Below are 24721 nucleotides of genomic sequence, written 5' to 3' on the forward strand. Positions count from 1 at the left end.
TCTAAAAGCACATACCTTCCTAGCTTGGGAACAATGACCCCTGTTGCCTCTGCAGATCAGATCGAGTGTTAGTTCATCTCTCACCTGGAAGTATGGTCTAAGAATAATGAAAATACAATTCTCAACATTCTTACCTTGCAAGCTAAGCAACTCGGCCTCAGGAATAGATTTCACTGAACCTGTGATTCGCGCAGGTGCGTTCATATCCAAGTTACACTTTGCAATGAGGTTCAAAACAGCTTCATCGTCTTTATCAAGCTCTGAGTATTTCTTTCCCAATGAGCCAGTAAACTCTGCCCTTGGGTGCCTGGGCCTGCAATAGAAAAGGAATCAGTCATTCAGAGAAGATCTTCAGAGCTCAATACATACTGAGTTCAGCAATTTCAGATAAACAGCTTTCTTGTTTTTGTCATCCTGGTTTGATACGAGATCAATATGTTAATTGATAGCTACCCACAGGTGTTACCTTAACTATTGACTATTTCTCGTATTTTGTTTTGAAGAATGGGTTGACTGGGCTTGTATTCACTAGAATTTGGGAGGATGAGAAAGGATCTTATAGAAACATATAAAATTCTTAAAGGATTGGACAGGCTCGATGCAGGGAAAACGTTCCCGATGTCGGGGGAGTCCAGAACCAGGGGTCACAGTTTAAGAATAAGGGGTAGGCCATTTAGGACTGAGATGAGGAAAAACTTCCCAGAGTTGTGAATCTGTGGAATTCAATGGATGTTTTCAAAAGAGAGTTAGATTTAGCTCTTAGGGCTAAAGGAATCATGGGAAATGGGGTAAAAGCAGGAATGGGGAACTGGTTTTAGATGATCAGCCATGAACATATTGAATGGTTCGAAGGGCTGAATGGCCTACTCCTGCACTTATTTTCTATGTTTTTATATTTCAGATTTCATGCAACTGCTGCATTCTAACTCCCTCAACCTGGCATATTTTTTCTCTTTTTAACCATTCTCATTCATCATCATCTGCTATTTACACTTTCATTCAGACAGCATTGACACCAACTGGCCCACCCAGATAATCTTGGTCTCTCTGCCTCATCACAGACATAGTCTTTTTGTTCTCTTCACACCTTTCTGTTTCTGCAACATAAAACTAGTTCTGATGACGAGTCAATGATTTCAAATATTAACTCTATTTCCGTCTCCACTTATTCTGCCTGACCTGCCAAATAATCCCAGCATTTTTTATTCATATTTTAGAAACATCCCAAGATTACTCCCTCTCCTGCTTTCAGCTGGGACAATAACAGAGCACATGTTTTGGGCAGTTGGAGGCAAATATGAATTGAATTCTCATTCATTATCATGCCCAATTCCAGAGTGTGTGTGCATGAGGGGGAAATTAAGCAAAAAGAAAATTGGCCGAATAACATGCAGATTAAACTTCAGGAGAAATATTACAGGACCATTAGTCCACGGAAATCACAATAATTTGCATCAGGAATGCAAATTAGAATCTGAAATCAAAATGCAGCATAGATGAGAGGATATTAGGGATAAGGAGAGGTTGGACAAACATGGATTGTTGTTGGAGCCCTCAGAGGCTGAGGGGGAGACCTGATAGAAGTATATAAAATTATGAAAGGCATTGAGAGAGTATACAGTCGGAATCTATTTCCCAGGGTGGACATGTCAAAGACGAGAACACATAGCAGCAAGGTGAAAGGGGCATGGTTTAAAGGAGATATTCAGGGCAAGTTGTTTTTCACATAGAGTGAAGGGTGAGTGGAATGCGTCGTCTGGTGTGCTGGTGGAGCCAGATACAATCATGGCATTTTAGAGGCTTATCAGTAGGCGCATGGACATGCAGGGAATGGACGACATGGATCACGTGCAGGTAGAGGAGATTAGTTTAACTTGGCATCATGTTCGGCACAGTCCTGTGCTGCACTGTTCTATGATCAATGAATGGCAAGGTATGGATGTCCACATATGCGGGGAGGATTGTCAAAATGGTAAAATTAAAAATGAAATATACAAAATGGACCATTTAAAAACACAAATGTCACAATTCTCTGTACAAAGAAATACCTTGCACAACAAAGCACTGGGTTCATTCCTTCGATAAGAGATAATTAAGTATCATGACAGGGATATAATACCGTAAAATAGTTAGTGCATCAGTGACGAGACTTAATCAAGGCTATGCTCATCTTTCCAGGAACTTTGAAGTTTGAAGGGTGCTATGATTGAAGCTTCCAAGATAGAAAGGCATCTCAACAGGAATATGATGAAGTACACTGTTTGAAAAAGGCAACCATCCATAATGCAGGGATGTATTGTACTTTATAATATTCCTGTCACAATGCCTTCCATGATCTTCCGTAATACGAATCGTCACAAAAATCGACACCATTTGTTGTTGCTTTTGTATTTTGTGTTTATTTTATTAGTTCCTCACAAAAATTCTGAGTGAATTTTAATTCCTTAATCACAGAATCTTTGGTCGTGATTTATGAATTTCATGAGAGCGAATTTCTGTTACACAAACTGCTGTAACATGGCGATACTCTGCAGTCATATACACAATGTATTTAATGGATCGGTAAAATAATTAAGAACCGGATCGTATTCCAGACATTTAGCTAGAGGGACGGAACAGTGGAGCAGCAGTAGTGTTGCTACCTCACAGAGCCAGAGACCCGTGTTCGATCCTGATTACGGGTGCTCACTATGGAGTTTATACATTCTCTCTGTGACCGTGTGGATTTTCTCCAGGTGAAATTTTCCACAGTTATTTACATTAAAAAATTGAATACAGGACAATTTTAGCTGGCTGTTTTTGAGAGTGTCCTCTGTTGCATTGAGAGTCATAGAGTCATAGAATGATACAGTGTGGAAACAGGCCCTTCGGCCCAACTTGCCCACACCGGCCAACAATGTCCCAGCTACACAAGTCCCACTTGCCTGCGCTTATTAATGGGCATTCTTTTTGGAAGGAGATTAGGAAACATTTCTTTAGTCAGAGGGTGCTAAATCTGTGGAATTATCATCATATATATACAGCCGGAAACAGGCCTTTTCGGCCCTCCAAGTCCGTGCCGCCCAGTGATCCCCGTACATTAACACTATCCTACACCCACTAGGGACAATTTTTACATTTACCCAGCCAATTAACCTACATACCTGTACGTCTTTGGAGTGTGGGAGGAAACCGAAGATCTCGGAGAAAACCCACGCAGGTCACGGGGAGAACGTACAAACTCCTTACAGTGCAGCACCCGTAGTCAGGATCGAACCTGAGTCTCCGGCGCTGCATTCGCTGCAAAGCAGCAACTCTACCACTGCGCTACCGTGCCGCCCATTTCTTTGCCACAGAAAGCTGTGGAGGCCAAGTTAGTGGATATTTTTTTAAGGCAGAGATAGATAGATTCTTGATTAGTACAGGTGTCGGAGGTTATGGGGAGAAGGCAGGAGAATGGGGTTCGGAGGGAGAGATAGATCAGCCATGATTGAATGGCGGAGTAGACTTGACACGCCAAATGACCTAATTCTACTCCTAGCACTTATGACCTTATGATTTATGACCTAAAATCTGAAAGCTTACCAAAGAATTAACACTAATGCGGTTTATGGTTGCAATAAACTTTGAACAACACTTAAAATGAACAAAGTACATCGGTAGCTAAGAATCAAGCACTTTACATTAAAGATAGTGACAAGGTCACTTAATTGCCCCAGAAGGTATAAGAACCAGATAGTTTAGAAAAATCTTGAGGTAGATATTTGGATACCTTTGAGGGAGTTAATGAATTTTGGGACCAGCAGTCTTTACAGATGCTGTACTTTTACATGTGCTGAAATCAAGTCTTCAAAACACAACCTTACAATTAAGTTGGTCATGTAAGGTAATATTCTAGCTGTCAGTGAATCAAACTTAGATGTGCCTGTTCTGCAGGAATGCTCAGGAGTCTATGAAAAAAAATTGGAATACTGAAGTGTTCATTTATTGGATATAATGCTTAACGCATGAAAGATGTGGTGTAATTTTGTTCATTATTGAAAAATGACTTTAGTTCAAACTTGTACGAACATAGCTGCAGCTGCTGGTACAAATCGAAGGTATTTATTCACAAAATACTGGAGTAACTCGGCAGGTCGGGCAGCATCTCAGGAGAGAAGGAATGGGCGACGTTTCGGGTCGAGACCCTTCTTCAGACTGATGTCAGGGGGGCGGGACAAAGGAAGGATATAGGTGGAGACAGGAAGACAGTGGGAGATCTGGGAAGGGGGAGGGGAAGAGAGGGACAGAGGAACTATCTAAAGTTGGAAAAGTCAACGTTCATACCAATGGGCTGCAAGCTGTCCAGGCGAAATATGAGGTGCTGTCCTCCAATTTCCGGTGGGCCTCACTATGGCACTGGAGGAGGCCCATGACAGAAAGGTCAGGCTGGGAATGGGAGGGGGAGTTGAAGTGCTCAGCCACCGGGAGATCAGGTTGGTTAATGTGGATTGAGCGCAGGTGTTGAGCGAAGCGATCGCCGAGCCTGCGTTTGGTTTCGCCGATGTAAATAAGTTGACATCTGGAGCAGCGGATGCAATAGATGAGGTTGGAGGAGGTGCAGGTGAACCTCTGTCTCACCTGGAAAGACTGTTTGGGTCCTTGGGGGGAGGTAAAGGGACAGGTGTTGCATCTCCTGGCTTGCACACCACTGTTTTCTAATTGATTTCTTCAAGTACTAAAGCTAACAAAACCTCTTGAGGTTTTGAATGCTCCTCACATTCAGACTTCTAATTGATCAAAACCAACTAACTACACATTGAATAGATATTTATGAACAATAATATAAATAAATAATTAGATGGAAGCCAAGGGATTAGATCTCTAGGCTGCAGAAGCAGCATCAGGAATCATTGGCATTGTCAATTTTTCGTTTTTTTTTCCCCTCTGTCATTCTTTCTTTCATGTGTTACTTTTCTTTTTCAGGCCACGGAGTCACTTGTTCAGTGCCTTCTTTTGGCACTTGTGTTCCTTCCCAAACACCTCCTATCTATCGCTTCTCCGGTGATCCCTTCTGTCTTTCCAGCTGTCGCAGCATCTCACGTGAACTTTTTGAAAGCACTGCAGCCTTTGACTGATCCTCGAATCAAAAACCAACAATAATTTAAGTGCAGAAACAAGGAAGCTCAGGTGCTGGTTTACAAAGAAAGACAGAAAGTGCTACAATAATTCAGTGGGTCAGGCAGCAGAAGATGAACAGGGGATGTTTCGGGTCAGGACCCTTCTTCAGACAATGAATCCTATCCATGTTCTCCCAAGATGCTGCCTAATCCACTGAGCTCCTTTAGCACTTTTTCTAATTTAGGTATTTATTCACAAAATGCTGGTGTAACTCAGCAGGTCAGGCAGCATTTAGGTTAGACTAATTTAGGTATCGTCTTTTTCTTCTACGACAGTCCCAAAGTCTCCACCGTGGCTTTGTGAGTTCTGACCAAGTCTGCGTAGGAACTGTTGACTTTTCCAAATAAAATTGAGGATACTTTCTTCACTTGCATGAGGTTCTTGTGTGCTCCCAATGACATCTTAAGTTCTCAGCACCACGTCCAGTGGTCATGGGCCACGTATTCAATGGAATTAGCGAAGATGTTGCATTTGTTCAAGGAGACATCCTTAAATCTTATCATCTGTTTGCCTTAAAGTCTCTTGAGTATAACTCGGGCCTCATATCTGGGAATGTTATAGTAGTTTTCCATTATGTTAAAATAATTGCTGGAGGGAGTCCAGGTTCACCACTGTCCAGTAGCCCCTGAGTTTAGTGTCCTTTCGGAGCTCTTGATAGTCAGAGACACTTTTCCTCAATTGATTACATGCTGTGTTAGCGCATTGAGAGCAATGATGAACTTCATGACAAAAGTCTGCCTTTGCCGAGAGGTAGCTCGAGACATGGGAAGTGGCCAACATTTCCCAGGGTCTTGCTGAGAGCCTTAATTGTTGGAGGGCTGAAGGAGGAAGAGGGTTTTTTAACCGGAATGATCCAAAGAAATATATCAACAATTATTATTTGGCCCTGGTCAATCCTTCGGGCATGGGTCGTGCTATGCACAACGGTTGCACAGGACTGGACCCTGGTTTGGACTTCACCATTCTTATGGTAATAAATAAAACCACTACAAATTTGAATAGAATTATAATGCTAACACCATGCACCTTTGACCTTGCAGAGCCTGGGGTGTTGCAAACCTCACAGGCTGGTTCAGCCAATAATGCACAATCCTTGTGGATGGTCAAGTGCGGGCCTGACAGACAATCCTGCAGGTCGCATATGGCCCACCAGCTATCCTGTTGTACACAGCAGCACTGTATTTTTGCTTCCTTTGTTCCATTCTAAGTACAAAGCATATGTTGACAAATCACAACAAACTACTGATGAAGGCCCTCAAATTATCCATTTTCTTCAGGAAAAAAAGTGTTTTTGAATATAAAAACAGGGATGTAATGCTGAGGCTTTGTAAGACACTGGTCAGGCCGCATTTGGAGTATTGTGAGTAGTTTCGTGACCCATATCTGTGGAAGCTTGCACTGGCATTGCAGAGGGTCCAGTGGAGGATTGCGAGAATTATCCCAGGACTGATTGGGTTTACATATGATGAGCGTTTGACAGCATTGAGCCTTTACTCACTGGAGTTTACAAGGATGATGGGGGACCTAATTGAAACTTACCGAATAGTGAAAGGCCTGGATTGAATGAATATGGAGAGGATGTTTCCATTAGTGTGAGACAATTGCCTCAGAATAAAAGAACAAACCTTTTGAAAGATGAGGAGAAATTGTTTTGTCAGAGGGTGGCGAATCTGTGGAATTCATTGCCACAGACAGCTGTGGAGGCCGTCAATGCATATTTTTAAGGTGGAGATTGACAGATTCTTGATTACACGGGTGTCAGGGGTTATGGAGAGAAGGCAGGAGAATGGGGTTGAGAGGGAAAGATAGATCAGCCATGATGGAATGGTGGAGTAGACCTGATGTGCCGAATGGCCTAATTCTGCTCCTTGAACTTATGAACTTATCAGTCACATAATTCCAATTAAGCAGAAATGTGTGTTTAAAGGTAGATGAACAGTGGACTGAGCTTCTGCTATCCTTGACTGTATTCAAGGGAGATGCAGTCAACAAGGTGATAATTTATTCATGAAGGTTTGCTGATTATTTAAAAAACAATTTTATCTTTACAGGTATCGCTGGCAGAACCATAAGCCAGAATATTTACAAAGGCTGAATCTTCTAATTGATCACATCCAAAATTACAGGTGGAGATCCAGAGAAACGTCAGACAACAAATCTGGCATTAGCAACAGAACAGGGGTCGAACTCCAGTGCTCCACTGCCATTTTTTTTCTGCAAACAATTAAGCCAGGAATAGTCGTTTTTCACTCAGTTAGATCATAACATTTGTATCTGTAATACACCCTTCTTTGTTTCATTTCCTGTATTCACTTGACCCAAATAAATCTGACATTAATGAATGCTGAAATATTCAATAAACCTAACCTCAATAACTCAGCGGTGGGGAGAAACATAGAAACATAGAAAATAGGTGCAGGAGTAGGCCATTCGGCCCTTCGAGCCTGCACCGCCATTCAATATGATCATGGCTGATCATCCAGCTCAGTAACCTGTACCTGCCTTCTCTCCATACCCCCTGATCCCTTTAGCCACAAGGGCCACATCTAACTCCCTCTTAAATATAGCCAATGAACTGGCCTCAACTACCTTCTGTGGCAGAAAATTCCACAGACTCACCACTCTCTGTGTGAAGAAATGTTTTCTCATCTCGGTCCTAAAAGACTTCCCCCTTATCCTTATGCTGTGACCCCTGGTTCTGGACTCCCCCAACATCGGGAACAATCTTCCCACATCTAGCCTCTCCAACCCCTTAAGAATTTTATATGTTTCTATAAGATCCCCCCTCAGTCTTCTAAATTCCAGCGAGTATAAGCCTAGTCTATCCAGTCTTTCTTCATATGAAAGTCCTGCCATTCCAGGGATCAATCTGGTGAACTTTCTCTGTACTCCCTCTAAGGCTAGAATGTCTTTCCTCAGATTAGGAGACCAAAACTGTACACAATGCTCCAGGTGCGGTCTCACCAAGGCCCTGTACAACTGCAGCAGAACCTCCCTGCTCCTATACTCAAATCCTCTTGCCATGAATGCTAACATACTTTCTTCACTGCCTGCTGCACCTGCACGCTTGCTTTCAATGATTGGTGCACCATGACACCCAGGTCACGTTGCATCTCCCCTTTTCCTAATTGGCCACCATTCAGGTAATACTCTGCTTTCCTGTTCTTGCCGCCAAAGTGGATAACCTCACATTTATCCACATTATATTGCATCTGCCATGCATTTGCTCACTCGCCTAATCTATCCAAGTCACTCTGCAGCCTCCTAGCATCCTCCTCGCAGCCAACACTGCCACCCAGCTTCGTGTCATCCGCAAACTTAGAGATGTTGCATTCAATTCCCTCGTCCAAATCATTAATATATATTGTAAATAACTGGGGTCCCAGCACTGAGCCTTGCGGTACCCCACTAGTCACTGCCTGCCATTCCGAAAAGGACCCATCTATTCCTACTCTTTGCTTCCTGTCCGCCAACCAATTCTCTATCCACCTCAACACTGAACCCCCAATACCGTGTGCTTTAAGTTTGTACACCAATCTCCTATGTGGGACCTTGTCGAAGGCCTTCTGAAAGTCCAGATATAACACATCGACTGGTTCTCCCTTATCCACTCTACTAGTTACATCCTCGAAAAATTCTATAAGATTCGTCAGACATGATTTGCCTTTCATAAATCCATGCTGACTTTGTCCGATGATTTCACCACTTTCCAAATGTGATGCTATCACATCTTTAATAACTGACCAGCATTTTCCCCACTACCGATGTTAGGCTAACTGGTCTATAATTCCCTGTTTTCTCTCTCCCTCCCTTTTTAAAAAGTGGGGTTACATTAGCTACCCTCTAATCCTCAGGAACTACTCCAGAATCTAAAGAGTTATCACTAATGCATCCACTATTTCTGGCAGATTGTTTATGTCTTCCTTAGTGTCCTTAGTGAAGACAGAACCAAAGTAGTTGTTCAATTGGTCTGCCATCTCCTTGTTCCCTATGATCAATTCACCTGTTTCCGACTGCAAGGGACCTACATTTGTCTTAACTAGTCTTTTTCTCTTCACATATCTATAAAAGCTTTTGCAGTCAGTTTTGATGTTCCTGCCAGTTTTCTCTCATAATCTATTTTCCCTTTCCTAATTAAGCCCTTTGTCCTCCTCTGCTGGACTCTGAATTTCTCCCAGTCCTCTGGTATGCTACTTTTTCTGCTAATTTATATGCTTCATCTTTTGTTTTAATACTATCCTTGGCAGTTTAAGTGAGAAGTCAGGTAAATTGGACAATCGGGCAATTTAAATTGGTGATATAAGCAAGGCTCACAAAAGGGTGCAGCCCTGTTCAGGTGCAGCCCAGTGAGGGAAGTGCCCAGTGAGAAAAGTGCGAGTCTTTGGCTGCGAGTCTTCGGCGAGGAGGCTGAGGTGAGGAGGATACCATTGTTTTAAGCCAGAGCTGGTTATAGGCACAAGGTGATGGCGGAAAAGTTGGTGCGGTGTGTTTCCTGCAGGATGTGGGAAGACAGGGACGTTGCGGGAGCTTCTGGGAGCTACACCTGCAAGAACTGTGTCCAGGTGCAGCTCCTGAAGGGACGTGTGGTGGAGTTGGAGAGGCAGTTGGATGACTTCAGGGCCATCCGGGAATGCGAGAGTTTCCTCGACAGGACCTATTGTGAGGCTGTCACGCCAAAGGTCCAGGTCGAGCGAAGGTGGGAGACTGTTTCCGGGGGGAGTGGACGTGGACTACAGGAGACCCCAGTGGCTGTGCCTATTGCAAATAGGTATACCCTCTTGGGAACTGTCGGGGCAGAAGACGTTTCCAGTCCGAGTGGCAGACCTGTTGGCAAGGATACACGACAGGGGAGACCGAAGTCTGGAAGAGCCGTAGTGGTCGGTGACTCCATAGTCCGAGGGACGGACAGAAGATTCTGTGGCAGCAGGAGGGACTTGAGGATGGTCTGTTGCCTCCCTGGTGCCAGGGTTCAACACATCACAGACCGGCTTCAGAAAATCCTAGCGAGGGAAGGCGATCAACCTGAAGTCGTTGTGCACGTGGGCACGAATGACGTCGGGCGGAAGAGGAAGGAGGTGCTACAGCGGGAGTTTAGAGAGTTGGGAAAAACGCTGAGAAGTAGGACGTCGAAGGTGGTTATCTCTGGACTGCTACCGGTACCTCGTGCTGGTGAGGCCAGGAACAGAGAGATAGAGGGTATGAATTTATGGCTGAGGGACTGGTGCAGAGAGCAGGGATTTAGATTTCTGGACCACTGGGATCTCTTCTGGGCTAGGGGTGACTTGTACAAAAGGGACGGGTTGCATCTTAACAGCAGGGGGACAAACATTCTGGCAGGCAGGTTTGCTAGTGTGACACCTGTGGCTTTAAACTAAGTAGTGGGGGGGAGGGGTTAACAAATTGTGAATATGAAGATGAGGTAAAAGGGAATACAGGAGATATTGCAAAAGACTCTCGGAAGAATGGGAACAGAAGTTCTAGAGCGGAAAAGAAATTAAGGGCAGGGCCAATTGTGAACGATGTGAGAGGGGAGGTAAATACAGAAGTTAAAGTGTTGTACTTAAATGCGCGTAGTATAAAAAATAAAGTGGATGAGCTTGAGGCTCAGTTAGTCATGGGCAAGTATGATGTTGTAGGGATCACTGAGACATGGCTACAAGAGGACCAGGGCTGGGAACTGAATATTCAGGGGTACACAACGTATAGAAAAGACAGACAGGTGGGCAGAGGGGGTGGGGTTGCTCTGATGGTAAGGAATGATATTCATTCCCTTGCAAGGGGTGACATAGAATCAGGAGATGTTGAATCAGTATGGATAGAAATGAGAAATTGTAAGGGTAAAAAGACCCTAATGGGAGTTATCTATAGGCCCCCAAACAGTAGCCTCGACTTAGGGTGCAAGTTAAATCAGGAGATAAAATTGGCATGTCAAAAATGTAATGCTACGGTGGTTATGGGAGATTTCAACATGCAGGTAGACTGGGAAAATCAGGTTGGAAATGGACCCCAGGAAAGAGAGTTTGTAGAGTGCCTTCGAGATGGATTCTTAGAACAGCTTGTACTGGAGCCTACCAGGGAGAAGGCAATTCTGGATTTAGTGTTGTGTAATGATCCTGATCTGATAAGGGGACTAGAGGTAAAAGAGCCATTAGGAGGCAGTGATCACAACATGATAAGTTTTACTCTGCAAATGGAAAGGCAGAAGGGAAAATCGGAAGTGTCGGTATTACAGTATAGCAAAGGGGATTACAGAGGCATGAGGCGGGAGCTGGCCAAAATTGATTGGAAGGAGGCCCTAGCAGGGAAGACGGTAGAACAGCAATGGCAGGTATTCCTGGGAATAATGCAGAGGTTGCAGGATCAATTTATTCCAAAGAGGTGGAAAGACTCTAAGGGGAGTAAGAGACACCTGTGGCTGACAAGGGAAGTCAGGGACAGCATAAAAATTAAGGAGAGGAAGTATAACATAGCAAAGAAGAGTGGGAAGACAGAGGATTGGGACTCTTTTAAAGAGCAACAAAAGTTAACTAAAAAGGCAATACGAGGAGAAAAGATGAGGTACGAGGGTAAACTAGCCAATAATATAAAGGAGGATAGCAAAAGTTTTTTTAGGTACGTGAAGAGGAAAAAAATAGTCAAGGCAAATGTGGGTCCCTTGAAGACAGAAGCAGGGGAATTTATTATGGGGAACAAAGAAATGGCAGACGAGTTAAACCGTTACTTTGGATCTGTCTTCACTGAGGAAGATACACACAATCTCCCAAATGTTCTAGGGGCTGGAGAACCTAGGGTGATGGAGGAACTGAAGGAAATCCACATTAGGCAGGAAATGGTTTTGGGTAGACTGATGGGACTGAAGGCTGATAAATCCCCAGGGCCTGATGGTCTGCATCCCAGAGTACTTAAGGAGGTGGCTCTAGAAATAGTGGAAGCATTGGAGATCATTTTTCAATGTTCTATAGATTCAGGATCAGTTCCTGTGGATTGGAGGATAGCAAATGTTATCCCACTTTTTAAGAAAGGAGGGAGAGAGAAAACGGGTAATTATAGACCAGTTAGTCTGACATCAGTGGTGGGGAAAATGCTGGAGTCAATTATAAAAGACGAAATTGCTGAGCATTTGGATAGCAGTAACGGGATCGTTCCGAGTCAGCATGGATTTACGAAGGGGAAATCATGCTTGACAAATCTACTGGAATTTTTTGAGGATGTAACTAGGAAAATTGACAAGGGAGAGTCAGTGGATGTGGTGTACCTCGACTTTCAGAAAGCCTTCGACAAGGTCCCACATAGGAGATTAGTGGGCAAAATTAGGGCACATGGTATTGGGGGTAGGGTACTGACATGGATAGAAAATTGGTTAACAGACAGAAAGCAAAGAGTGGGGATAAATGGGTCCCTTTCGGAATGGCAGGCAGTGACCAGTGGGGTACCGCAAGGTTCGGTGCTGGGACCCCAGCTATTTACGATATACATTAATGACTTAGACGAAGGGATTAAAAGTACCATTAGCAAATTTGCAGATGATACTAAGTTGGGGGGTAGTGTGAATTGTGAGGAAGATGCAATAAGGCTGCAGGGTGACCTGGACAGGTTGTGTGAGTGGGCGGATACATGGCAGATGCAGTTTAATGTAGATAAGTGTGAGGTTATTCACTTTGGAAGTAAGAATAGAAAGGCAGATTATTATCTGAATGGTGTCAAGTTAGGAGGAGGGGGAGTTCAACGAGATCTGGGTGTCCTAGTGCATCAGTCAATGAAAGGAAGCATGCAGGTTCAGCAGGCAGTGAAGAAAGCCAATGGAATGTTGGCCTTCGTAACAAGAGGAGTTGAGTATAGGAGCAAAGAGGTCCTTCTACAGTTGTACCGGGCCCTGGTGAGACCGCACCTGGAGTACTGTGTGCAGTTTTGGTCTCCAAATTTGAGGAAGGATATTCTTGCTATGGAGGGTGTGCAGCGTAGGTTCACTAGATTAATTCCCGGAATGGCGGGACTGTCGTATGTTGAAAGGCTGGAGCGATTGGGCTTGTATACACTGGAATTTAGAAGGATGAGGGGGGATCTTATTGAAACATATAAGATAATTAGGGGATTGGACACATTAGAGGCAGATAACATGTTCCCAATGTTGGGGGAGTCCAGAACAAGGGGCCACAGTTTGAGAATAAGGGGTAGGCCATTTAGAACGGAGATGAGGAAGAACTTTTTCAGTCAGAGGGTGGTGAAGGTGTGGAATTCTCTGCCTCAGAAGGCAGTGGAGGCCAGTTCGTTGGATGCTTTCAAGAGAGAGCTGGATAGAGCTCTTAAGGATAGCGGAGTGAGGGGGTATGGGGAGAAGGCAGGAACGGGGTACTGATTGATAGTGATCAGCCATGATCGCATTGAATGGCGGTGCTGGCTCGAAGGGCTGAATGGCCTACTCCTGCACCTATTGTCTATTGTCTATTGTCTATTTCCCTTGTTAGCCACGGATGCACTACCTTTCCTGGTTTGTTCTTTTGCCAAACTGGGATGAACAATTGTTGTAGTTCATCCATGCGATCTTTAAATGCCTTCCATTGCATGTCCATCGTCAACCCTTTAAGTATCAATTGCCAGTCTATCTTGGACAATTCACGTCTCATACCCTCAAAGTTACCTTTCTTTAAGTTCAGAACGCTTGTTTCTGAATTGACTTTGTCACTCTCCATCCTAATGAAGAACTCCACCATATTATGGTCACTCTTGCCCAAGGGGCCTCGCACAACAAGACTGCTAACTAACCCTTCCTCATTACTCAATACCCAGTCTAGAATGGCCTGCTCGCTCGTTGGTTCCTCGACATGTTAGTTTAGAAAACCATCTCGCAAACATTCCAAGAAATCCTCTTCCTCAGCACCCCTGCCAATTTGGTTCACCCAATCTATATGGAGAGCTTAGGAAGAGGGATAAAGGGAGTTTTACGTTTTTACATCTTTGTGCAAGTAGTAATTTCAGACGTTGACTGAAAGGCTGACTTACGCTAATATAGACAATAGACAATAGGTGCAGGAGTAGGCCCTTCAGCCCTTTGAGCCAGCACCGCCATTCAATGCGATCATGCCTGATCACTCTCAATCAGTACCCCGTTCCTGCCTTCTCCCCATACCCCCTCACTCCGCTATCCTTAAGAGCTCTATCCAGCTCTCTCTTGAAAGCATCCAACGAACTGGCCTCCACTGCCTTCTGAGGCAGAGAATTCCACACCTTCACCACTCTCTGACTGAAAAAGTTCTTCCTCATCTCCGTTCTAAATGGCCTACCCCTTATTCTTAAACTGTGGCCCCTTGTTCTGGACTCCCCCAACATTGGGAACATGTTTCCTGCCTCTAATGTGTCCAATCCCCTAATTATCTTATATGTTTCAATAAGATCCCCCCTCATCCTTCTAAATTCCAGTGTATACAAGCCTAATTGCTCCAGCCTTTCAACATACGACAGTCCCGCCATTCCGGGAATTAACCTAGTGAACCTACGCTGCACGCCCTCAATAGCAAGAGTATCCTTCCTCAAATTTGGAGACCAAAACTGCACACAGTACTCCAGGTGCGGTCTCACCAGGGCCCGGTACAACTGTAGAAGGACCTCTTTGCTCCTATACTCAACTCCTCTTGTTATGAAGGCCAACATTCCATTGGCTTTCTTCACTGCCTGCTGTACCTGCATGCTTCCTTTCAGTGACTGATGCACTAGGACACCCAGATCTCGTTGAACATCCCCTCTTCCTAACTTGACACCATTCAGATAATAATCTGCCCTTCTATTCTTGCTTCCAAAGTGAATAACCTCACACTTATCTACATTAAACTGCATCTGCCATGTATCCGCCCACTCACACAACCTGTCCAAGTCACCCTGCAGCCTTATTGCATCTTCCTCACAATTCACACTACCCCCCAGCTTAGTATCATCTGCAAATTTGCTAATGGTACTTTTAATCCCTTCATCTAAGTCATTAATGTATATCGTAAATAGCTGGGTCCCCAGCACCGAACCTTGCGGTACCCCACTGGTCACTGCCTGCCATTCCGAAAGGGACCCATTTATCCCCACTCTTTGCTTTCTGTCTGTCAACCAATTTTCTATCCATGTCAGTACCCTACCCCCAATACCATGTGCTCTAATTTTGCCCACTAATCTCCTATGTGGGACCTTGTCGAAGGCTTTCTGAAAGTCGAGGTACACCACATCCACTGACTCTCCCGTCAATTTTCCTAGTTACATCCTCAAAAAATTCCAGTAGATTTGTCAAGCATGATTTCCCCTCCGTAAATCCATGCTGAATCGGAATGATCCTGTTACTGCTATCCAAATGCTCAGCAATTTCGTCTTTTATAATTGACTCCAGCATCTTCCCCACCACTGATGTCAGACTAACTGGTCTATAATTACCCGTTTTCTCTCTCCCTCCTTTCTTAAAAAGTGGGATAACATTTGCTATCCTCCAATCCACAGGAACTGATCCTGAATCTATAGAACATTGAAAAATGATCTCCAATGCTTCCACTATTTCTAGAGCCACCTCCTTAAGTACCACCTCCATCAGGCCCTGGGGATTTATCAGCCTTCAGTCCCATCAGTCTACCCAAAACAATTTCCTGCCTAATGTGGATTTCCTTCAGTTCCTCCATCACCCTAGGTTCTCCGGCCCCTAGAACATTTGGGAGATTGTGTGTATCTTCCTCAGTGAAGGCAGATCCAAGTATGATGCCCTTTGATGTGGATTATTTAGGAGGAAACAATTTATTTCTATCTGATCAAATCGTTTTATGACCTTAAACACCTCAATTAAATCACTCTTAATTTCTGATACATGTGAAAGTACATGTACTCTGTCCTTATAATTCAACCATTTTATCAGTGGTATATTTTAGTGGATTTTCATGGTCCATCGCACCAAATCACACGTTTTTGTCCTGAGTGGTGTATGCAGAACAAAATGACATATAACAAAAGCTTCAGTCCCTTGAGATAAATGATCATCATGCCTATTTCTGTATCTGTCCACTGGCTATTAACGATTTCTAAATTTGCAACTTTAAATATTTCCACTTAGATCTGGGGTGCCATTTAGAAAATACTCTCATCTACCTTAACGAGATCCAAGGTAGGTAACCTCAATCCTCAATGTACGTTCCAACTATTTCTGTTTTGATCAATCATTTGATTAATATGCCTCTGGAAGTTTTTGTCTGTAATATTTACAGTTTGATGATGTCAGCTAACCATATATTCTGCTCTTTATTACAACCACTAGATTGCCCATAGCAAATAAATTAATACATAGTATTTTATGAGGGTTAATGTTTCCTTGGAGCAGCCCAGAGCATCACAATGATTCCCAATTGTGACACACTGCCTTATTCAATACATTAGTATTGCACATTAGTTAATGGAAAAGGGGAGATCATTTGAAGGGGGAACTCTACCTCCACAATGACTAGGTGATGGTTTCTCCCACCAGCAAGTGAAAAGATGCAAATACAATAGGAAGATGAGGACAATGGCAAGTAGGCTTTTGCCTTTCTGCTGATCCTCAATATCCATCATATACCCAGTCAGCAGTCGAGTTAACGATAATGCTATTGAGTTGCTTGAAGTTTCCTGCCTAGAGTGTATTCTGTGCACCTTTGACCTTCAGTCTTCCTTCCAAATAGTTTTCAATAAGGAGAACCACTGTTTAAAGAGCTGAGGCAAGTCACCAGCAGTAATTAAGCAACAAATTCCCCTGCAGCTTTCCAAGTTCTGATGCTGCACCCTGAAGGCAAGATACAAGGATTGAGGATTTTGAATAATCAACTGAGCTAAACAATGTCTCGATCACATCTGCTTTTGGTGCCAAGAATGATGCCAGATTGTCCAAGAGTTTTATGCAATAGACATGATGGAATCAAGAGTGTTGATTGGCAATTAAGAGACACCCATACTGAAGTTGATCTTGAATCACACATAAGCTAAGTTTTTCTTATCCTTTGCCATCAGTCAGAAGTTCTCAGCAACGGTACTTGCTACTTTTAACAACAAACAACTCAATGGTTCAATGGTTCTTTGTCACGTACGCAATGCCCAGTGAAATTCTTGCACCTGTCGTCATATTTTGGCGCCATTTACAAAAGAAAAATAAAGGTCCAAAGTCCAAGTCCAGTTCACATGCTGGATGTACTAGAGCGCCTCCGAGCCCCAGGCTGCTGCACGACCTCCTCATTCGCCCTCGGCCGGTTCGGCCAACCAACCTATGTCCTTTGTGTCCCAGGAGGGTCACCTCCTGCAGCCGACTTTGTAGGTATTGGAAGCAACACCCCAGTCCTTCTCCTGCAGGCCCACTCGTGTCCGTCATCGCCAGTGGCTCCCTCCTCCCTGGCACTTCCTCTCTGATCTTCGAGGGTGAGCTCGACGGCTTACGAGCTTCCTCTGCCAGGTCCGTCCGCGGCACATCCCAGGAGCTTTCTGCCGCCACCCCAAGAGCTTCCTGCCCACCCTCAAAATAACTTAATAGAATCATAGAATAACAGAGCAGACAAGGGCACTGTTCAGCGCATGGTCCATGTACTGGCTCTGATATAACCAAATTGTTATATTTTTATCTTCATGTACTTATCTAATTTCCTTTTGAATGTTACCACTGCACCTGTCTACACTCTCATTTCAATTAGTGCAACCCAGATCACTGCAACTCACCAAATGAAGAAAGCTACGTGTCATCTCTTAAATGCCAATTCCTGTATTAATCATGTCAGGATCCCTTACATACTTTTAAAACAGTTTTCCCTACGTCCTATCACCTTGAAAGATTTGTGTTTGTACATCTTTGGTTGCTGCACCCCTTTCTAGTTGAATGGATCTGGCCATTTATGTATTTTTATAGGGAAAATTGCATAATCACTAAAATGTCCTTGACTTCTTGGTTATGGCAGAATCAATGCATGGGATGCAACTAAATTTACCAATTTGGAACTATGCACAACTTCAGTTATTTTGAAAATGCAATTAATAGTGCTTGTTATTGTAGGTCAGTAGCAAAGTTCAATGAAAATCAAACTGCACAAGTGCCATACATCAATTGGGCAATCTTGTAATATACTTTGTGAACCTGTGCTCGGGATCTTTGTTGAAAAATGCTATAAAAATTCATCAATAATTAATGCAACCCTTGAAGAAATTGCATTTTAAGTATTGTCAGCAATTAGCAATATCTCTTGTTCCTACTGGATTACCCAAATTGTGAAAGCATGCAATTAATTGGCAGAATAACTGAATTATCTCCAGTGTTCTTGAATACATTTTTTTTTCTTTAAAGTGGAATTCAATTCAAATTTACAGCTGGATCCCAAAATATTTGGGAGAAAGTATCATCCATTCATGGGGATGGCCGGGTTACAGTTTGCCAATAAGTACTTAAAAGAGCAACCACAGTTCTGGAAAGAAGTCTTGTGGATAGATGATAGGAAAATTTACTTATATCAGAGTGATGGCAAGAGCAAAGTATGGAGGAGAGAAGGAACTGCCCAAGATCCAAAGCATACCACCTCATCTGTGAAGCACGGTGGTGGGGATGTTGTGGCCTGGGCATGTATGGCTGCTGAAGGTACTGGCTCACTTATCTTAATTGATGATACAACTGCTGATGGTAGTAGCATAATGAATTCTGAAGTGTATAGACACATCCTATCTGCTCAAGTTCAAACAAATGCCTCAAAACTCATTGGCCGGCGGTTCATTCTACAGCAAGACCATGATCCCAAACATACTGCTAAAGCAACAAAAGATTTTCTCAAAGCTAAAAAATGGTAAATTCTTGAGTGGCCAAGTCAATCACCTGATCTGAACCCAATTGAGCATGCCTTTTACACTGATCAGGTAAAACATTATGACCACTGACAGGCAAAGTGAAGAACATTGATTATCTTGTTACAATGGCACCTGTCAAGGGGTGGGATATATTAGGCAGCAAGTGAACAGTCAGTCCTTGATGTTGATGTGTTGGATGCAGGAGAAATGGGCAGGAGGAAAGAACTGAGCGACTTTGACAAGGGCCAAATTGTTATGGCCAGACAACTGGGTCAGAGCATCTCTGAAACGGCAAGGCTTGTGGGGTGCTCCCGGTCAGCAGTGGTTAGTACCTACCGACAGTGGTCCGAGGAGGGACAAACCACAAACCGGCGACAAGGTGTTGGGCACCCAAGGCTCATCAATGCGCGAGGGCAATGAAGGCTATCCCGTCTGGTCCGAACCGATACGTCTACTGTGGCACAAGTCACAGAAAATTTTAATGGTGGTCACGGGAGGAATGTGTCACAATACACAATGCATCGTACCCTGCTGCATATGAGGCTGCCCACGGAGGACCAACAGCATATTAGGCAGGTGGTCGTAATGTTTTGGCTAATCAGTGTATATGCTTAAGAGAAAACTGACGGGGACTAGCCCCCAAAACAAGTATAAGCTAAAGATGACTGCAATACAGGCCTGGCAGAGCATCACCAGAGGAGACACCCAGCAACTGGTGATGTCCATGAATCGCAGACTTCAAACAGTCATTTACATGACTTTGCTGTGTCCCAAACGTTATGGTGCCCTGAAATGGGGGGACTATGTATAAACACTGCTGTAATTTCTACATGGTGAAACCAAAATGTATAAAAATGGCCTTTATTAAAATCTGACAATATGCACTTTAACCACATGTGATTTTTTTCTATTACAAATCTCAAATTGTGGAGTGCAGAGGCAAATAAATAAAGGATGGGTCTTTGTCCCAAACATTATGGAGGGCACTGTAGTTGTACACCAAAGGAAGACACAAAATGCTGGAGTAATTCAGCAGAACAGGCAACATCTCTGGAGAGAAGAAATGGGTGACATTTCGTTTCCAAAACGTCACCCATTCCTTCTCCCCAGAGATGCTGCCTGTCCCGCTGCGTTACTCCAGCATTTTGTGTCTGTCTTTGGTTTAAACCAGCAACTGCAGTTCCTTCCTACACATATTGTGTTCACCCTGCGACAGGAAGGATGCCAATAGCTGATAAGAATGCAGAGAAGGTTTACAGGGATGTCGTCAGGACTCGAGAGCCTGAGCTAGAGTGAATAAGTGTGAGGTTATCCACTTTGGTGGTAAGGATAGGAAGGCAGATTATTATCTGAATGGTGTCAAGTTAGGAAAAGGGGACGTACAACGAGATCTGGGTGTCCAAGTGCATCAGTCACTGAAAGGAAGCATGCAGGTACAGCAGGCAGTGAAGAAAGCCAATGGAATGTTGGCCTTCATAACAAGAGGAGTTGAGTATAGGAGCAAAGAGGTCCTTCTGGAGTTGTACAGGGCCCTAGTGAGAGCACACCTGGAGTACGGTGTGCAGTTTTGGTCTCCAAATTTGAGGAAGGATATTCTTGCTATTGAGGGCGTGCAGCGTAGGTTTACTAGGTTAATTCCCGGAATGGTGGGAATGTCCTATGTTGAAAGACTGGAGAGGCTAGGCTTGTATACACTGGAATTTAGAAGGATGAGAGGGGAACTTATCGAAACATATAAGATTATTAAGTGGTTGGACACGTTAGAGGCAAGAAACATGTTCCCAATGTTGGGGAAGTCCAGAACCAGGGGCCACAGTTTAAGAGTAAGGGGTAGACCATTTAGAACAGAGATGAGAAAATCTCAGTCAGAGAGTTGTAAATCTGTGGAATTCTCTGCCTCAGAAGGCAGTGGAGGCCAATTCTCTGAATGCATTCAAGAGAGAGCTAGATAGAGCTCTTAAGGATAACGGAGTCAGGGGGTATGGGGAGAAGGCAGGAACGGGGTACTGATTGAGAATGATTAGCCATGATCACATTGAATGGTGGTGCTGGCTCGAAGGACCGAATGGCCTACTCCTGCACCTATTATCTATTGTTCGATTGGGCAGGCTTGGACTTTATTCCTTGAAGCACAAGAGGCTGAGAGGTGCGCAAAGTCATGAGGGTAATAAGTCGGACAAATGCATGGATTGGTTTACCCGGAGTAGGGAAGTCACAAACCAGCAGACAGGTTTAAGGTACGAGGGGAAAGATTTAATCGGAACCTGAGGATGGTGGGTAGATGGAACATGCTGCCAGAAGAGCTCGTTGAGGTAGGAACTATAACAACATTTAAAAGATATTTGGACAGGTTCATGGAAAGGAAATGTTTAGAGAAATGCAGGGCGAACACAGGTAGGTGGACTCAGGCAGATGTGGCATCTACATCGGCATGGACAGGTTGGGCCAAAGGGTCTGTTTCCATGCTGTATAACTCAATGACTCGAAACTACGGTCTCTTAGCCAACACCAGACTCTTGATTTTTCAAGTGAGATTCACTATGTCGTGCTCTGAAGTCTGTGAAGTGACATTGTTGGTAACTACAGAAATGACAAAGAAGTACTACTTACAGACTACCTTATTTCTTCATCAAAATATTTATTTCCGTTCCAAGTTATTGGGCACAAGTTCCATTTCTACCAAACTTCCATTTCCTTTTACTCTTCTGGCATCTTTCACCTGTTAGGTGACTGACCAGCTCATCACACAGACAAAAGGGATCAGTCTGTCAACTATTATTGAACTTTGAAAGCCATTCATAAGGTCATGCCATAGGTGCAGAATTAGGCCATTCGGCCCATCAAGTTTACTCCACCATTCAATCATGGCTGATCTATTTCTCCCTCCTAACCCCATCCTCCTGCCATCTCCCCATAACCCCTGACACTGTACTAAACAAGAATCCATCTATCTCTGCCTTAAAAATATCCATTGACTTGGCCTCCACAGCCTTCTGTGGCAAAGAATTCCAAAGATTCACCACGCTCTAATTAAAGATATTCCTCCTCATCTCCTTCCGAAAGGAACATCCTTTAATTCTGAGGCTATGACCTCTGGTCCCAGCCTCTCCCACTAGTGGAAGCATCCTCTCCACATCCACTCTATCCAAGCCTTTCACTATACCGGTAAGTTTCAATGAGGTCCTCCCTCATCCTTCTAAACTCCAGCGAGTACAGGCCCAGTGTCGTCTAACGCTCATCATACGTTAACCAACTCATTACTGGGATCATTCTTGTAAACCTCCCCTGGAGCCTCTCCAGAGCAAGCACATCCTTCCTCAGACATGCTCATGATAATCCAAATGCAGCCTGACCAGCGACTTACAGAGCCTCAGCATTACATCCCTGTGCATTGTGTTTGTCTTTGTTACTACCGATTCACCTTGCAAATTAACTTTTTAGGAATCCTGCACCAGCACTCCCAGGTCCCTTTGCACCTCCAATTTCTGGATTCTCTCCCCATTTAGAAAATAGTCTAGCCTTTATTCTTACTACCAAAATGCATGACGCCACACTTTGCTACACTGTATTCCATCTGCCACTTCTCTGCCCGCTCTCCCAACCTGTCCACGTCCTTCTGCAGAGCCCCTACTTTCCCTATACTACCTGCCCTTACACCTATTTCCGTATCATACAAAACAATTTGAAATAAATTATCACTTCTGGTTCATCATTACAGCCAGTATGGAGGTTTATTGGTGAAAAGAAAAAACAGATTTTTCATGCAAGCCAATAGGTTTTCAATTTTTAACAAGGCACAAAACGAACAAAAATAAGCCCAACTTGTATCAAATTTATTCACAAAATGCTGGAGTAACTCAGCAGGTCAGGCAGCATCTCGGGAGAGAAGGAATGGGTGACGTTTCGGGTCGAGACCCTTCTTCAGACTGATGTCAGGGGGGCGGGACAAAGGAAGGATATAGGTGGAGACAGGAAGATAGAGGGAGATCTGGGAAGGAGCAGGGGAAGGGAGGGACAGAGGAGCTATCTAAAGTTGGAGCTATCACATTTACCCTTTCTCCCTTCAGGTTCTCCCAATGGGTTATCAAGGACAATGGCAAGCCTTATGGTTTGATCTCTAGCGTAAACTCACATTCTTTTAACACCTTGCAATCACTGTAAACAATAAAGTGGATTAACTATGTGCGTAACATACCAACGGCAGAAGTATAGAGGTTGGGAGGGCATATTGCAGTTATAGAAGACGTTGGTGAGGCCATGTGTATAGAATTGTGTTCAGTTTAGGGCACCATGTTAGAGGAAAGATGTTGACAAACTGGAAAGGGTGCAGAGAAGATTTACGAGGATGTTGCCAGGTCTCGAGGACCTGAGCTCTAGGTGGAGGTTGAGCAGGCTAGTACTCGATTCCTTGGAGCGCAGGAGGATGAGGAGTGATCTTATAGAGGTGTACAAAATCATGAGAGGAATAGATCGTCTAGATGCACAGTCTCTTGTCCAGAGTATGGGAATCGAGAACCAGAGGACATAGGTTTAATGTGACGGGAGAGAGATTTAGCAGATACCCGAGGGGTGATTTTTGTTTTACACAAAGCAAAGGGTGGTGGGTATATGGAACGAGCTGCCGGAGGAGGTAGTTGAGGCAGGTACTATCGCAACGTTTAAGAAACAGTTGGATAGGTACATGGATAGAATAGGTTTAGAGGGATATGGGCTAAATGCGGGGAAGTGGGACGAGTGTAAATGGGACATGCGGGTCGGTGTGGACAAGTTGGGCCGAAGGGCCAGTTTCCATGCTGTATGACTCCAAGGCAAGTGGCAGATTCTTCCAATTTTATTTCAACATTAATTTGCTCTCACCTTACATTTTCTGCTTCTTGAGCAGGATATTCATGGAACTCATGTGCCTGATCGGTACTGAAGTGCATCAGTGCTGCTTTGCGCTCACTGTCTCTGACTGGTCGATCGTCTGCAAGACATCACATCATTGTTTAAAATAATAGGCAACCATAAGTGCGCTTCAAAGAAACCAGCTATAATGATCAAAACTTTAATTAGAGTTCATCTTTTAGTTGAGTTTAGTTTATTATCGCGTGTGCTGAGGAACAGTGAAAAGTTTTTTGTTGCGTACTGTCAGTGAAAAGACAATACATGATCACAATCGAACCATCCACAGTGTACAGATACATGATAAAGGGAAAAATGTGAATAATGTTCAGAGCAAGATAAAGTCCAGTAAAGTCTGATCAAAGATAGACCGAGGGTCGCCAATGAGCTACTGTAGATAGTACCTCAGGACTGCTCTCTAGTTGTTGGTAGGGTGGTTCAATTGCCTGATAACAGCTGGCAAGAAATTATTATTAGGACTATTAGAAACTATCAGGACTATTGATTGGTGAGGAAGCAAAAACAAGCCAGCCATTTACTTTTGCTGCTGCTCCATCCAGCTTAAACGAGATTTCATTCTTAATTTGTGCAAATTCTGTTGTAGCTAAGCTTCAAAACTTTAGGGATCTCCAACTGTATAAGTACAAAGAATATCATTAACTAACCAGTGGGAAATTCATTCCTATCCCTAGAATATCTGGGGAAAACATTATTGACAAGACAGATAGTCATGCTGGTCGTCAAGACTGCCCAACAAGGTTCTAATATTACATGGGAACTGAAATTTTGTACGTATGGTAACTGATCATCTCAGAAACAGTTATTTATGTTCAAGGATTGGGATTCTCATATCATATTTTCTAAATTCTATGTTTTCACATCTGCTTTGTCT

The 24721-nt window shown here is 43.7% G+C and overlaps 1 protein-coding gene across 1 annotated transcript in view; it reads right to left on the reverse strand.

Annotated features, from left to right (window-relative positions):
* cep72 (centrosomal protein 72) overlaps positions 1-24721 on the reverse strand; it is a 166208-nt gene that overhangs the window by 87217 nt on the left and 54270 nt on the right. Inside the window, exons 4-5 of the mRNA XM_078427331.1 lie at positions 23803-23911; positions 135-313 (exon numbers count right to left, since the gene is read on the reverse strand). Of these exons, the coding sequence (XP_078283457.1) occupies positions 135-313; positions 23803-23911 (288 nt within the window). The remainder of the gene's footprint in view (positions 1-134; positions 314-23802; positions 23912-24721) is intronic.

This window comes from Rhinoraja longicauda, chromosome 2, assembly GCF_053455715.1.
Source record: "Rhinoraja longicauda isolate Sanriku21f chromosome 2, sRhiLon1.1, whole genome shotgun sequence".
In the NCBI taxonomy this organism is placed as follows: Eukaryota; Metazoa; Chordata; class Chondrichthyes; order Rajiformes; family Arhynchobatidae; genus Rhinoraja; species Rhinoraja longicauda.